The sequence below is a fragment of the Dermacentor andersoni genome, chromosome 1 (genome assembly GCF_023375885.2).
Source record: "Dermacentor andersoni chromosome 1, qqDerAnde1_hic_scaffold, whole genome shotgun sequence".
Lineage (NCBI taxonomy): Eukaryota > Metazoa > Arthropoda > Arachnida > Ixodida > Ixodidae > Dermacentor > Dermacentor andersoni.
In genome coordinates, this window is record NC_092814.1 from 183,266,630 (window position 1) to 183,283,276 (window position 16,647).

General features: G+C 45.1%; 1 protein-coding gene across 2 annotated transcripts in view; it reads left to right on the forward strand.

Annotated features, from left to right (window-relative positions):
- Positions 1-16,647, forward strand: part of LOC126547243 (uncharacterized) — a 95,714-nt gene that overhangs the window by 58,761 nt on the left and 20,306 nt on the right. For both annotated transcript variants that reach the window (XM_050195193.2, XM_055062838.2), the window contains 3 exons: positions 1,462-1,749; positions 10,530-10,706; positions 11,144-11,264. In XM_050195193.2, the coding sequence (XP_050051150.1) occupies positions 1,462-1,749; positions 10,530-10,706; positions 11,144-11,264 (586 nt within the window). The remainder of the gene's footprint in view (positions 1-1,461; positions 1,750-10,529; positions 10,707-11,143; positions 11,265-16,647) is intronic.

Here is a 16,647-nt window from a genome sequence, read left to right on the forward strand (position 1 = left end):
GTTGCTATGATCATTTCACGCGGTGGCCGGAGGCCGTCCCCATTCCAGACATGACTGCTGATACAGTTGTCCATGCTTTCATCTACAACTGGGTAGCCCGGTTCGGAGTACCACCAAGAGTGACTACGGATTGCGGAATGCAATTCGAGTCTGTCCTATTTGCGAACATCACACGGCTCCTGGGAACCTCCCGCATCAGAACAACTGCCTACTATCTCACAGTCAACGGTATGGTGGAAAGGTTCTATCGGCAGCTGAAGACTAGCCTGAAGGCAACTGCAAGTCACAGTTGGGTGGAGGCACTGACTTTTGTTCTGTTGGGAATTAGGACAGCTCTGTAAGCATACAAGGGGTGCTGCTTGGCAGAACTGGTATACGGAAGAACACTTCGCCTTCCAGGGGAATTTGTTGCTGACAGTAAGGACGCAAACATCCAGGCAAGCACCGACTACGCCACATCATGAGCAAGCTACGCGCTCTCCCTCTGTGTCTGCCAGCAGCACAGCTTGTTCATGTGCACCATGATCTCTCCTCTTGCTCGCACATGTTTGGGAGGCACGAAGTCGTACACCGTCCACTCTGGCCCCCGTGTGATGGGCCGTTCAAGGTGTTGAAACATGGAAACAAGCACATTACGATCGACAGAGGTGGCCTTCACAACATGGTTTTGCTGGACCGCGGAAAACTACCGCACGTAAACTGCGACAGTGAAGTACCTGCATCACCTCGAGCTTCATCACCACAAGGACTCCCAGCAGACCCGATAGGACAGGCCCAAAAGGTTGTCGAAAGGTACACGTGGAGTGGACAGTGTACAAGACCTCTGTTGCAGATGAACTTATGAACCACATTGTGTCATACGAGTGCGCCATTGTTCGCACACTTACTAGGGGGGCAGTATTGCTGCGACGCAGAACAGCGCCTTGGGGGTAGTGCCAAGAGCACATGTTATCTTCTAGAGAATCACAGCTAATAAAAGATTAGTTGTTGTTTAGCACACATGATGCTCACTCACCTTGCTCTGCCTGGAAGTGCGTTCCAACATGCTTATGGTTTTCGATTGTTTGCATCTCGTGCACTATACCACATCGAGGTGTGATGCTTGCAGCATTAGTGCATATGCACTGCAGCGTGTTCTTTATCCACTCCATCAGCATTTGCTCTGTGCAGCACTTGCTATTTGCAAGATTCACAGGTTTGTGAAGGTGAGTTAAAAAAAAAAATGAGGCCACCTCAAAGAGGGGTAGCTAACTGGGCATGGCATGGCAAGCTGTTCCTTTTTTTTTTCCCTTTTTCATTTACTTTATTTTTGTAAATTGTACTTTTCAATCTAAGAAAAAGTTAATTTCCCTTATGCTTTTCTTGGCTTCATATGGTTGTCACTAAAAAAGTTTAGCCTTTCAATTCACCTGATTCTTCTTGCTTATAACATTTATGGTTATTTGTGCCTTGCTATTGCAGTGGCCTGTTTCGCAGCTCAGTGCGAAGCGGTAGTGATCCGCCAGTGCTTCCAGCAGCCCAGAACACACGTTGGGGGCGCCACCTTCTCTGGTCTCAGTCTGACCTGCCTGTCGAGAGCACCAACTTTGTCCCAGAGCTGCAGCCACCAATGTCCGATACTGGGGAGCTTCCTGCGAGCAATGGCGGTGACCAGTCGGCAGAATTTTTGGGTGCCCTGGATGCTCACAGCACTGCACACAATGGGTCCTTCAAGTGTCCATCCTCCATCAACCAGACTGAGTCCCTCAGGTGATTTTTCTAGAGCAGACACGTAACACAATGTGGGAGAAGTCTTCCTTACTTTTGAAGGAGGTGTAGCTGAATTTCCTATGATGTCATTCTAATAGTGCAGCTTTAGCACAATGTTTCTGTGGTTTTTTGAAGTTTCAGCTGCTAAAAAAGTATTCCATAACTTGAGACATAGGCATAAACAATTTACAAGAGCAGCTTGTAGGATCCCATTTATATTAGTGCACTTTCTCTAATGTAATTATTAGGGGTATGCAAATATTGATAACTTCAAATACAAATTGAATAGTCTTTGCTATTTGGTTCGTATTTGATTAGAGAATTCACTGCTAGAAGTTGCCAAATTCTTATTCCATTCAACTACTATAAGGGACAGTAGGAGTTGTTGCAGCCTATGGGAAGAAAAATGTTAATGCAAATGGAAACTCTTAATTCTGAATAATGCTGCTACAAGAAAGCAGCAGTTGTTGCTCAGATGAACCTGTTTCAGATAACACACGGACACCACTCCTGCACAATAGTTTCAGTGGTTAAACATGCACCTTGTCTTAGGCAACCTACGAATTTGCTATCTTGATTTACACAAAGCAAGTTATTTGGCTAATCTCACGAAGTTTAGATTCCTTAAAACCATGTAAGGTAATGTAGTTTTGCACATAGCTTGTGGGGATCTTACACAGGCCCTTAGAAGAAGGGGACGACAACACAGTAGTGCAAACAATCACAGGGCATTTATTACACCTTTCATACACTAATGCCTGCTAGCCAAATTAGTATACTCAGAACATGCCAATGGGCGCGTGACAAATCGTGGAAGTCCGACTCACCGTGACTGCATAGCGAGTGAATATGTTCGCTCCCATGCTTGACATCAAAGCCTAATCGTTCATGTGTATGGTCATGTGAATGCAGGCGCGTTCGAATCGTGTTTATCCACTCTAGCATCCTGCTCCTAAGCCTGTCCCGGAACAGCCCCGCGAAGCGGGTTGGCGCATGCATTGCTCCCCAACCCCAAGCCAAAGAGGAAGAGCCCGCTCCCTGTCGTGTGAAAGTAACCCCACCGTTGGGTGGCGTTAGCAGCACAACTCTCGCGCCATCTCTCGTAATATGCTGCAACCATACCGACTGCTGCTGGCAGTTAGCCACGAGGAGAGGCCGAATTACAGGAGACGTGAGAGCCATGCGGGGAAAACATCAGGGGACACGTGAGAGTCGAGCATCCCCACAAGCTCCTTCAACGAGCATGCTACTATGTGCATCTGGTGGCATGTTGTTCCTTTATTTCATTACGGTCATTTTCATGGTGCACCAGATACAATTACATGTTTGTTGTTTTTCATTTTCAAGCATTTCAGCTGACCTGACATTCATTTGTTAATGGAATTAGATGTGTAAAATAGCGTAATTAAGTCTTCTGTTGCTAGAATTTATGGAATTTCTATATTTCACTTTCTTGAGGGAAACATTTGGTATTTGATTCAATATTTGGAAGTTGTCTTCTGTAAATATTTGTATTTTATTCAATTAAAAGATTTTGCTCTTTAAGCACCTATAGTAATTACATGAGGTGCATGGTAACAAAAGGCAGAAGTCCAAAACATGGACACAAAAAGAACGAGGACACTCGGCTTGCCCAACAATTTGCTCAGCTTTCTTTCGTCTGAGTAATTACATAATCTTGTCAGTAAAATTCTGGCGGAAGCCATTAGGGGCACGTGAATATTCGAAACCTTCAAATTGCGAATCGAATAGTATCCTATTTGATACGGTCTTCAAATCAAATAATCGATATTCGTAAATGCGAATATTTTTCCAATACTTTTTTAATGTTTCAGAACTTCAACTGCGCCCAAATAAACATAAAGTTGGAGCAAAAGTGCGGTAACTTTTCATCCCCCTGGGCATAGTATAGACATACTGCGAATATTTTTTGTATTACTTTTCAAGTACCTTAAAATGTCAGCTGTGCCCAAATAAACAAAATTTAAAACGAAGATATAAAACATAATCTTGTGTAGTGAAGCAAGCTACGTCAATTGAGTAGCCATAATTTACAGGCTGTACAGTGATCATTCGCACTCTCTGAAGAGCCTTGTGCAGGCAAAGTATCTATTGTTTGCTCCTAATGTTCCATTTGTGCTTTTAATAAACAGTGCTTCATATAACATACTATGTTATAACAGAAACTTGCTAATATTAAGAATACTGGGATGTGAACATCATGTTATTTTAATTGTGATAACGGCTATTCATAATTCAAAAGCTATTAGAAAAGTATTCGATGTTCTATTCAATTTGCATCTGGCACTATACAATTCGTATTCAATTTGTATTCGATTTGGTTTCAAAAATCGCTATTCGCACACCCAAAGTGTTCCTCATGTTCCTCATCTCATGATGAATGTTGATGTTAAATGTGATTAGCATTAATGCAATGTAGTGATGCACCGTATTGCCACTGGTAAAATTCGTCATGTATGTGGCGTGTACTGTAGCTGGGCTCCTCTCTCACACTTTCTTCTGGAGATGCTGCACCGTCTAGTGGCAGCAGCGCAAAGTGCAGCATGGCCTCCAATATAAGTTTCGCACTTTGCTTGCAAACACTGAGAAGCGTTTCACGTATGAGGTGTGTGCGTGTGTCAGCCCCAGGCTCCTCTCTCGTGCTTCCCTCCAAACGCAAGATTATTGCAAGATTTTTTTAGAACAGTCACAGTAATCACAGTGTATACGTACAGTAAAAGCTCGTTAATTCGAACCGCAAGGGGAAGCCGCTTCAGTTTGAATTAACGAAAGTTCGAACTAACGAAAGTGAAGGAGAACAACAGTACACTGCAATTTAGAAGCAGTAGGGCATGTCAGAAATTTAATGCTTGAAAAAGTCTGTGATCGTAGTTTGCCTTTTTTTCTTGAAGGCTACAGCTAACACTTTTCGCTCTAACGAGTGAATGGGGCGGAAGGCCTCCTCTTCTCTTCGCCTTCTTCAAAACTGAAGAAGAGACGAGCAGTATTCAATTCAACCATGACCTCCGCAGTGGAGGGCCGCACTGGCGCTTCGTCTTCCTTCTCCTCCTCGTCACTGGCAGCGGTGATGGCGTGTGCCGCGGGCACAAGCCATCTTCAAGTCGAAGCTCTGGGTCCAACTGTGCCACACCACCGATGTCCACTGAAACGAACGTTAGCCGAGGCTTAACACCATCAGAATGAATCGCGACGGCCGGTACCTCCTAAGCTGAAAACAGACGTGCACAACTGATGAAGACTGCCGAGACAAAGACACTCAACATGTGAAGGTGGCGAAGGCCCCGATTTGTCGGTTCTTGATTGCAAGCGCAGCTGCGATGCACTTGATTCGCTGTGTTTTGGTGCTTGCCGCGCCATCTGCCACACAACATTAACAGCTACACAAGATTTGCAGAGCCTCCGAGGTTCGCGATGAGCAAGAAATTCTCGGAGGTCACGTAGAACGGAGAGAAGGCAGCCGCCGCTGCCTTCTGGTCGACCCCGCGCTGGTTAGATTTTTCCCGATTTTGCCTTCTCTCGCCCTTCTCTCCATTCCGGAGGCGACGCAGCATTGTGTAGGCAGTAGGCACGTTTCTCTGGCCGTGTGCCAGGCGTCAAGCCGCCGGCACGGTGGCGCGTAGTTCGAATTATCCGTGGCGGAACAGTCTCTCGTTCGAATTAACGGGCTTTTTTATACATAGACTTCTGTGGAGCTTGGCCGGATCAAATCGTACAGTTCGAATTATCCATAAATTCGAATTATTAAAGTTCGAATTAACGAGCTTTCACTGTACTAGAATTTGCGGTGACACGCAAAAGTAGCAGTTTGACCTGAAGAGCAAAGCATTGAATGGTATAGCGAGGTTTTGCATTGTGCTCAAGCGCCTTGGACGGTGTTCTAACAATGTGAGCCAGCGACATTTTGGCATGACACAGCACATGAAGCAACTGCTGTGCAGTAGAAACATGTTGCAGCCGAACATGCTGTGCAGCTCTGGAGACCTGGGCTCTGGAGACCTGGGCTCTGGAGCAGGCTCCACATTTGCACCAGTGCTAGTGGCCACGGCAAATGTACACTATCCAAAATAAGGCTGAAATGGCATGTCCCCAGCCACTCAGGGCAAGTGGCCTAAGTTGTGCGTGCACTGGACAGAGGGATTCAAGGGGGTACAAATTGACAAGGTTGAGCAATGTCTCACAACTAAAAAAAATTTAAAAAGCACCAAGAAGGATCCTTAATAAATTGAATAATCGATATAGAATCTGGTTATTAATAAACAGAATCTTGTTCATGAAACAGAAGCAGCCAGCAGCTGGTGCATTTTTCTTTGACCGTGCTGATATGAATATGCCCCTACAATTGTTCACAGAAGCATTCCACATCTTCGTAGAAAAAGCAAAATACACCACCCATCCATCAGTTTTAGTTCCTAAAGAATTCCATTCCTAAAGGAACACTAAAGGCAAGTGTTATATCAATTTGGACTGTTAAAATACCATTCTAGAAACCCTGCAGTGTATGTTTCGTGCAAAGAAAATGTTGACTTTAAGAGAAAATCGCATCTGAGGGGTTCGCATTTCTCTAGCACAGTTCCAATTACCGGCCCCGAGCGAGGTATGAATTAAGTTGTGTACAGCATCACTGCCCTTTAATGCCATCAGTGAGTAAATGGCGGCCAACAGCCGACACTGCCGTTGTTTGCGTAAAACACTACAGTATGGCCAGAAACCTAGCGAAAACACAGTTGACAGCATCCTGAGACATCGACAAGGATGCAGCACTTTCTGCTGCTTGCAGAAATTTTGCTTGTTGCCTGAAAGTCTGCACGGGCCCATTAACGCGTGATTGCTTAACAACTTAACAACATGGCAGCAACCAATGTGCCCTCTTCAGTCTGAATTCCCACTTGCTACCTGCTCTCCTCCAGCACAACAAGAAATACATGCTAAAATGAGCCTTCGCTCAGTCTCATCTCACACTAATACAAAGTACCGTACTTATTGTAATTTTATGGTCGGCTTAGATTCGAAGATTTTAAGAAATGCACCAGTTTGTAATTGAATATTATAAATATGGTGCATAGCTAGTGCCATCTAGAAATGTCTGTATCTCAGCGGCTATTAGCCGCACCATTAGCCAACTGAAGTACACAAGCGACGTCGCTATTTTGACCTGTGTCGTATCGGCGTGCGGCATCTCTGTGCGTGTGGAAAGGCCCATAGCGTGACATTATCGTAATGACACCAAACAGGCGATGCACTATAGTGCCGCTTTCAAACGAAAAGTTGTGCTAGCCGCAGAGGCATCATCAAACATTCAAAATGGGCAGGACTTCGGCATCGATGCGAAAAATGTCCGTCGTTGGAGGGGCATCGGGGGACGCTTTTTGCATGTGCCGCAACGAGATGACAGCAATAAGGAAAATAAGTGCCCCCTAGCAGAGAGGAGTTGTTCACCGAGATTGTGCCGTGTTTCGATGCATGCGAGCCATGCCGCATTGTCTGTGCTTGCAGACACAAGCTTGCGCGCGTCTGAAAGCACGCAATGTGGTCTGGGTTAGCAGCGATGATAACGTAGAGTGAGCTCAGCATGTTCATATTAAATAAATGCTGTTTTCATTTTGTGAACGCTGTCCTCACTTTCTTAGTTCGGCCTACATTCGAGGTGAGTTTTTTTTATTTTTTCTGGCTTCGGACTTTAGGGGGTCGGCTTATAATCGGGGCCGGCCTAGATTCGAGCAAACATGGTATCAGAGATTGTGCGCACAATCTCGGAGGCCATGGAGTCACAAAAGTGTTTAGATTTGTAGCTACCAGATGGCGTCACAACATTTACTGCTGGTGACATGGAATGAATTTTCACTGGCAATAACAGCATATTAAAACTACATCTAGTACAGTGGAATCCACTTGTAGGAATACTGGTTTTAACAATATATCAGATATAACAATGAGCAGGCCATGCACCATCAGCTCAACAACAAAATCCTCGGGGAACAAAATGCGAGCCGCTTCGCCATGCCTGCCTTTGTGCCGCGCTTCCCACGGCCTTGCCAACTTGTTGAATAAGCAAAATGAATGCTTTCTTTGCATCTTTTCTCCACTGGAGATGATGAATCTTGTATATACTGTAACTAATGCATCACAAAAGTTCATTTAAGTTTGTTAGAAGCAAGTTTGGGTATATCGAATTACCTGATATATCAAACAATTTTTATTGCATATGCATTCTCTTTATAAATGGGTTGAAATGCACCCAAATGCAGTAAAGGGGCCATGAAAATTTGTTCGTCTTATCAGAAGTTCACCTTATCAGAAGAATAATTGGCAACATAACCAGGTGCATCCAAATATCTTGCTTCAAACTTGTAAATGAAGTAGGCTTAAAAAAGGGGAAAATGACATAAAAAGCATTTATTTAGCTGAACTTAACAGAAAACTGTTTTTAAATGATACTCTTGCTTGGTTTCATCCAGTCCGTGATGGATGTTTGGTGCTTCTTTGCAAATCGGCGAGCAGCCACAAATGATGCCATCTCACCTAATGACCTTAAAAGTCCTTCCGTGCCTTCGTGCTGCTGGAAAAAGTTCGCTAGGGAGTTAAAGCAGGCATCTGCCGCATCGCAGGTAATCAGTGCAGGCTCCGAGCTGGCGAAAGTACAAAGGAGCATGCTGAGCGCGCGGCAAAGCAATGCAGCCTAGAGGAAAGTCTAGGTGACGTTGAGGCGAAATGGGGAAGGAGAAACGAGGTGAAGTGTCATGGATGAAGAAGGTAGGCAGAGGCGCGCTGGGTTGATCTCCTCTGGCAATTGCTACAGGTTTTGTTGGAGATACGAACGTACTGGGTTTATCTCGTAATAACATCGTTCTCGCACGTCGTACGCTATGTGTGCGAGTGAAAGCGTGTGACGGTGAGCCGACGATGGCGGCTCAATCTCGCGAGTGCAAAGGAGGAAGGGGAGGGGGGGGGGGGAGCGCACTGTCTTTCGTCGCATGCATGGCACCGTGGAAGGGAGTGAGGGGGGTGTTGTACTTCGGCCACATTCGGGCTTTATCTTGAATGCAATCTGCTTTGGGGGCACAGTCTAGGTGGGCCGATGGCTCGTAGCTTTGCGTGTATTGTTTTCTCACTGCTCAGCTTGCGTTGAAGCGATAGACAGCACAAAAGTGACTGCGCTCGCTGCTGCTGCTGCGATTCGTCACGCCAGCGTTTTGACAGCGAGTGTCCACAGTCGTCGGGCTTGATCTGTTCATGTTGCCTGTCCATGCTGACACCATGCTTGTTAATTTAGTTAGTAAGCGAACATTTACAAGGGGACTCCAGCAGCTGCTGTGTAGGGCACGGCCACGCAAACCCTGTCTTGAATACAATCTGCAATGCGGACAGTTTAGGCACACCGAGGGCCAATAGTTTCATATGTGCTATAGCGCCCATAAGCTTGAGCATCACCTGCGTTCACGAAATGAAACATCACTGAAACGGCACATCGAGGCACCCTAGCCTTCATGATCAGTAGCAGTGGTGGTCACTCAGAATGTTCGTCTTGACAGAAGAGCATGTATGAGGCGGTTTGTCTTAAGCGGATTTTTTGGCATTGAGTCTATGGAAAACCAAACAAATGCTCCCATGTTGTTTGCGATGTGCGAGAATTCGGCTTAACCGAGTTTATCTTAACGAGAGTTCACTGTACAGTGAAACATCATTAAACCATTATTGGCCGGACCTTGGAAAAAGTGCGTACTAAATGGTAGTACTGCTTAACCGAAATAATGCGAGTTCGCCCACTTGCCTGTCAAAATGGAACTCAGAGAGAGTGCGATGGAAGAGCAAAAACATGCAGTATTTATTCACTTCGCGCGACAAAAGTGTGTTATTTTCATGTGATGCCACAACAGCCGAGCACCGACGACATCGGCCTCAAGCTTACTTAAGCTGCGAGCCAGCTTTTCCCCCAGCCCCCTCATCTCAGCATCTGCCACTGTTGGGCCTGAATCGCCCGTGCTGTCGCTTCCCGTGTCGTCCTCATCACTGTTGTTAGGCGACACTTCAGCAATAACAGAGGCAACGATGGCAAAAAGTCTAACCTCATAGCGGACATCTTTTCATGGTCGCAGCAGCACTGTTGAACAACTTCACTTCTCCTCTGCATTCCAAAGGCCACACAACCCTAGCCAATGGTAGATTCCTCTCGCGTGCCAGCGCCAACTGCCATGCCACGTTCGATAGCACAAACAATGTCCAATTTTTCTTCTATGCTGAGCACCCGGGTTTTGTCCGAGCTTCGGCATGACGTGAGTCCTAACTTGTACGACGTCACGACACAGGCCGCAACACTCTCTGGCACGTTGCCAATGCGATATTGATGTGGCTTCACCCTTCCAAGCGTTCTCTGCATTTGCGTTCTGATCTCTGAGGCTCGTTGTTCTGCTGGGCCGACCTACTGCCATGATTGCAATGACAACTTACCGCCGTGATTGCACGACGAAAAGTGGAAACACTACGTGTTAACCGATAGGTACGCAATAAGCTGGTACTGTTTATGCGGAAACAAAACGCATTATGATCAATGGCCACTGAGTCGGGGATTTGACTCTTCTACTTTTAAAACAAAACTACTGTTAAGCGGGTACTGTTTAATGAGGTTTTACTTTATTTCTGCATGCCAAAAGCTTGTGCACTCGTCAGTCTCAAAGCTCATGGCGTATAGATGGCAACTTTTCTCTTGGTGTCTTTGGTTAGTGGCACTAATGAAAGCAATGCCTGTGGGCTGCACATTCCAGACTGCAGAGCCAGCTGCGTGGCTGGGCTAACCATGTGGAGCACATGAACCTACGACTGACAGAGCAACGCAAGAAGCCCTCTCTACCACAGCAGCCACTGGTCCGAAAGCCTCGCCTGCAGACCTGGATTAGTACTCGGTATGGCGGCGGTGGCAGTGGAGTCTACGCCGAGAAGTGGTACGCTGTGCCTCTCACTTTCAACCACGGAACTCAGTAGGCTACCACAATTTGGCATCATGAAACTGTCGAATCACTGCAAAGCTTAAAAAGTTGCTTTTTTGAGCTGAAGCAGGCGAACGCTGTAAGAATTGTTATAACCACTTGGGCTTTTGGTACTTTTGGTACCAATAGAGCAGTGATTATTAACCTTTCATGTTTTCTAAATTGGTATTGCACAGTGATAAAATTGATATTATTCGATATCACACATTGATATCACACAGTGCGAAAATCGAAACTTGTTCACATTCTGTCTGGCATAACTTGATCGGGCCTTGGAAGTACATAGCAGCTGAATGCATACATCTGCATAACTTAGCCCTGTGAAGCATTTCGTCATCCAGCATTAACTTGTTAATCTGAATTAACTTGAAATTTACTATTTGCTCTGGCAGGGAGGCCAACAGAGGTGAAGACTATTTCCAGCTTTACCAGGCATTGCGGAGAAGTTATGAAGAACTCTACGAGGCAATCCAGAGGAAAGATGACACATTCTACTTCGTCTCATTCTCTGGGGTAAAGTGACATTTCTGTGTATCATCAAATTGTCCTTCTATCATGTGCTATTGTACGTAGTTCCTTCGCGATGTCACCAGTACACCAACTGGTCTCTTTGCTTACCACTGTGCAACTTGCTATGTGCTGTTGTGGAGCAAAAAAAGAATTAAGAAAGAATTAACTCCCTTGTGGAAAGGGCATGAGTGAAAAATAGAGAAAAAAAATTATGCAGGTACAATGCACATGTTGGAATCTATGGAAGCAAAGCTTTTGTGGAGCAGTTAATGAAATGCTTTGAATTTGCCCATTTCATTCCTTCGTCTTTGGTGTAACGAAAACAGGCGTGCGCATGTGCTCTCGTGTACCCATGCTACACAAGGTGGCAAATCTTATTATAGGCTTGTGTTCCCTCATTTCTTATTTATTGTAAATGTACCGACCACTTCTTGGCCGGTCCCCTGTTATGGTTATCTGCCATAGCATGGAAATCATAATCACCATCAACACATGCCAATCATCTCAAAGAGCTAGTTGGCATTTGCACTATATGTACAGTCACGTGCAATATCACTTACAACACCCTTGTTCCTGGGTAAAGGGGCTCCAAGGCGGCGCGGTGGCTCTGACACGCGAAATAGCGGTTTAATAAATGCCACTAATTGAAGGCGTGTTTAGGTCTGGAACTTACCCTGTGTCTGCCCAGCCGTACAGCCTTGGAGCCCCTTCGACCACTGGCACCGGTGTTGCAGGTCATATTGCATGTGACTGTACCTCCCGCTTCATAGGCGATCCCCCCCATTGTGGGCACATTCCATTATACTGCCTGCTTCCTGGACAATCTCTCACTGTAGGTATGTGCCATTGTATGGAAATCATGGTCATCATAATCAACATGCAGGCATGCTTCTTGGCCAATCCCCCATTGTGGATATGCCATAGTACGGGAATTGTAATCATCAACATGCAGCAATCAAATAAAAGAGCTAGTTGACATTGGCACAAAAGAAGTGCATGTGCAATTGTGGCCTAATCGTTAGAGCATCGGGATTTGCTGCACTAGGCGGCCAAGGGTCGAATCCCACCGCCGTACTAGCATAATTTTTTTTAAGTGAGTGCAAATCTACTCATTGAGAACTCAACCAGCGACCGATGACCGACCCAGGCGAAACCATGGAATGGTAGGCAAAAGAAATGTCGGTTTAGAACAAAGGAGAGATCTGCACAACCTTAGCAGCTACACATCATAGACAGCAACCATAAACAGCTGCCAGAATTGCTGAATTTCTTTCACCTCGTGCACTGTGGCTCAGCAGATGAGGGGTGAGATGTGGGGTGAGATGTGGGGTGCGATCGGAGATCGTTGTTCGGCGCGTTCGTTCAGTTACTGGCATGTGCGATTGACCTACTCTGCGCTGACATCGCCAGCTGCGGGGCGCGGCCACGTTTTTGGTTACGTCAAAAGGATGACGCGCTCCTGTCAATCATCTTGCCACCGAGCACGTTGTCTGCTAGGCACCAAACGCGACGGGAGTTGGGAAGTTTGGAGCGATCATTGCTTGTTACGAGACCGGCTTCGCATGGCATGTCTGGTGGATTGGATTGGATCCAAACGGCGGCTTCGGCAGCTGAATAGCACATTCGGATCCAATCCATAGTTTAATTTGAGAAAAATGACGCTTGCGTTGGGAACTTAGGTGGTTGCGCTGGCATTGCTCGAGGAGGAAGGAGAGCGGGTGGTGGTGCGAAACGCATTTTAAGAAATGGCAGAACATGAATTCCGGCGTCGCTTTCGTTTCTCGAAACAAATAGTGCGTTGGTTGTACAGCGAAATCGACCCCATCATTGGTGCCAGCAAGCCACTGGAATGTTGTTGCTGCCTTTTGAAAAGTGCGTCACTGTTCCAGTCGTTTCTTTTTCTTTTTTCTCCTCGCTGTGTGCGACACCACCTAGGGACGCTGCAGAGAAACTAAAACTAGTCACACGTACTACTATTTTAAAACATGTTTAAGCTTGAGAAGAAAATAATACATTTTTTAGATAAAGATTTCATTCATTGGAAGACGAGAAACATTTCGTTTTGTAATATACTGTTTGCAAGCAGACGGCAGACGAGGGAAGTAAACTTCCGGGGAGTTCACCGCTTGCCGATTGGCTGCTCTCTCCGCCCCGATCTCAGAAATGTTGCATACTGCCACTTTGTGACGTTTCAGCAACCGAAGAGAACGCATATCAAACAAAGATCTCTGATCGCGCCCCTGCACTGCATTTCTTGTGTTCTGTAAAGGAGGCAAGGACCTTGCATTAAGTCCTTGCTAGGCATAGACACAATCAGTACCAAGTATGACTAAGACAGGTATTCTCTGTAAAGCACAAGTGTGCTACAGTAATAAGGCTTGGGAAGCGCATTAAACCATTTGGACAGAAAACATCAGGAGTGACTTGTGAAGATGTTTTTTTCCGTCTGTACTATGCAAGCATCAGCATCTGCTTTATTTAGTCAAGGTCCACAATTGCTTGTAGTGCGCTCTTTTCTTTAGCTTGACATCTATACTTCAAACACAGATTATCCCGAACTTCTTGGGCGCCGCTTGGAATGGCCCAATTTGTTATGCTTTTCATCTCGAAATCAGTACTTATGGCCCAGCAGAAAATAATTTCATTCAATGTTTTTACTTCATGTAGTAGCCCTTGTAATCAAATTCTATAAATATGTACTTAGAGTGCACAGAAAATTTTGTATGAGCTTCACAATATATCACATAATTCACGACACCAATTGTGTAGGCTAAAAAGTTCTGAATACATTATAGCACAACATGAGTCGCAGTGCGGAATTGCCTATGAAGCTTGAAAACAGTAGAGCATCGTACCTGTACCAGTGGAGCAATGCCGCGAACAAGTGCTTGCACCTTTCGGAGGCCCGCTACACACAAACGCCTCCCTTTTTCTAACCTCCGGCTCGCTTGAAAGGCTCTTTGTCTTTAAAAAAAAGGATCAGATGCGGCCCTCTGGGCAGGTTGGCAGACACTGTGCAACAATTACCGCGGTTTCATCGCTAAAATCTTTGAGACCGATCAAAATAAGGTAATCGACAGCAAGGACCCTTTCGGCTTCGACGAAACACCTTGATTCGACACCACGAACGAAAAACACATGAGCACAGCATCAAACGAAAGAGCCACCGAGAACCTAGATGTCTTAGCTATCTTTGTTTCTTTGGACAGTGTTGCCAGCACGAGTAACAAGTAACATTTCCAGTAATACTATTACTGTATTACTATATTTTTAGATAAATAAATGAAAAATATATATGTCTGCAATCTCAAAAGGACAGAAAGAACATTTCATTTTGCACTGCCATTCTACACATGGCAATTGCACATAACTGTGTCTGCTGCACATGGCCTCTAAAATAACAGCGGTGTACTGTGTAGCGCAGTCTACCGCGACTGCCACGGAGTGACGCTACAAGCCCTCTCACCATCAAGACACTCAGTTTTTTGGCATTGCCTTGCCACCCTGGCTACTCCCCTGTCTAGCTTGCAGCACGCTTATGAAGGTGAAATGAGGGAGAAACACTAGTTTTTGGGCATTGCTTTGCCACCCTGGCTACTCCCCTGTCTAGCTTGCAGCACGCTTATGAAGGTAAAATGAGGGAGAAAGCTGCTCATTAGTGAGATGACTACGTCCAACTCCACTTATGCTTGAAGCAATGAAAAATTTTTGTAGGAGGAGATTCGTGAGGTGACATACTTTAATAGTGAGGTCCTTCTGTGATTAGTTAAAAAAGTGTTTCACTGTCCCTTTAAGAGGTTGCTTTACCAGCCGCCGGCACAGCAATAGCATCACATTCAGCCTCGTTTTTATCACTGCTAGACGCTGACTGAGCGGTGACTGTTTCCTCTCATGTTTAGGAGTATAGATTTATTGTCTTCATTGCTGTTGCTGAGGCAGCTGTCATCACTTTTATCTTTTGATAGAAGGCACATGCAAAACCCTTTCTTCTTGTAAAAGAACTCGGCATCCATTCCCTGCTTGAAAACAAGGCATTTTCCAGGTCACTGGACATCACATTGCTACAGACGTTCAATGCCGCAAATACTGAATGTCATGAATTTGGGACATAGCATAATGGTAAAGTTTGTGAGCATCTTATTGATTGCAGCTCCAAACAATGTTTGCCAGCCGCACGCTATTGCGCCTGGATGGTGCCACATGTACGTGGCAGCAACTGTTTGCGGCGAATATGCGATAACCGGAGCTTGAGCCAAAAAACATATTGCTAGGGCATTGACTGCATTCATTCGGTATGTCACATATTTGCAACAACCGGCGTTAAAGTTTCTTCCTTTTCTCGGGATGACATGTTTAGATCATATAAAAGGCAACAGTAAAAAAGAGAGAGAGAGAGAGAGAAAGTTTTTAAGAAGTACGCCACAATTCACCACATGGCCAAGCAGAGCTCTTGACGTCAGCCATGCAGCTAGTAACAGGCATTGTCTTAGAACATCAGCGGCGAAGGCAAGTACATATATGGCGCAAGTCAGACTAGTTGTGTCATAATAGGGGAGATATAATTCAGCTTTCATAGTGCGGACTGGGAGACGTCAAATGATGTTGCCAATTGATGTTTCTTGCACACGTGGCTCTCCGTGTTCCCTAGGCACTCAGTTCCAATCTCCCATGGGAAAAAAGTGAACAATTTGCTTGCGTTGCAGGGATTAGAAGGAATTTTTTTGTGTTTTAAAAGCTGGTATGAGATCAAATGTCAGCAGCTCCAAACCTTCTGTTGTGAACAGAGACCTAACAGAACAAATTAATGATTACCAAATTTTTTAATTAGTGGATAACTTGAAGAGATGACCCGTTTCCTGATGTTTTTTTTATTTCTGGTTTAGAAAGAAATTTCAACTTTATCTTTATTGCTCTAACTTTAGTATATTTTGGCAGTTTTTGTTTCACGTAACATACTATTTGTAAGCAACTGTAAGGCTGACTTTACTGGAAACTTGGGCCATAACTCCATTATTCAAATTTTATGACTCAACAGTCGTGCAGCCATATGAGTAGGGAAGTATAACCAAGGCAAGTGAGGCCTCTATTGTTAGTGGGATGGTGAGAGAGGCATAATATTGAAGTTTATTGCTTTATATGAAGACGCCATAGTAGTACTTAACCACCAAGCAATGCCTCTGTACATGAGAACGACACATGCACCAGCACAAGGAGCTTCAGTGATGTGCACATGAGACATGAGACTGTGGTAGCCATGCTGAGCACTGCTCACCAAAAAGGACAATTTTATGTGAACAAAGTACTATGGGCAAGCAGAATTTACTTTGAGGGTCTAGGTTATTTATCTTTCATGCTACAAGAGAAATTGATTTTTTAATTTCCTATC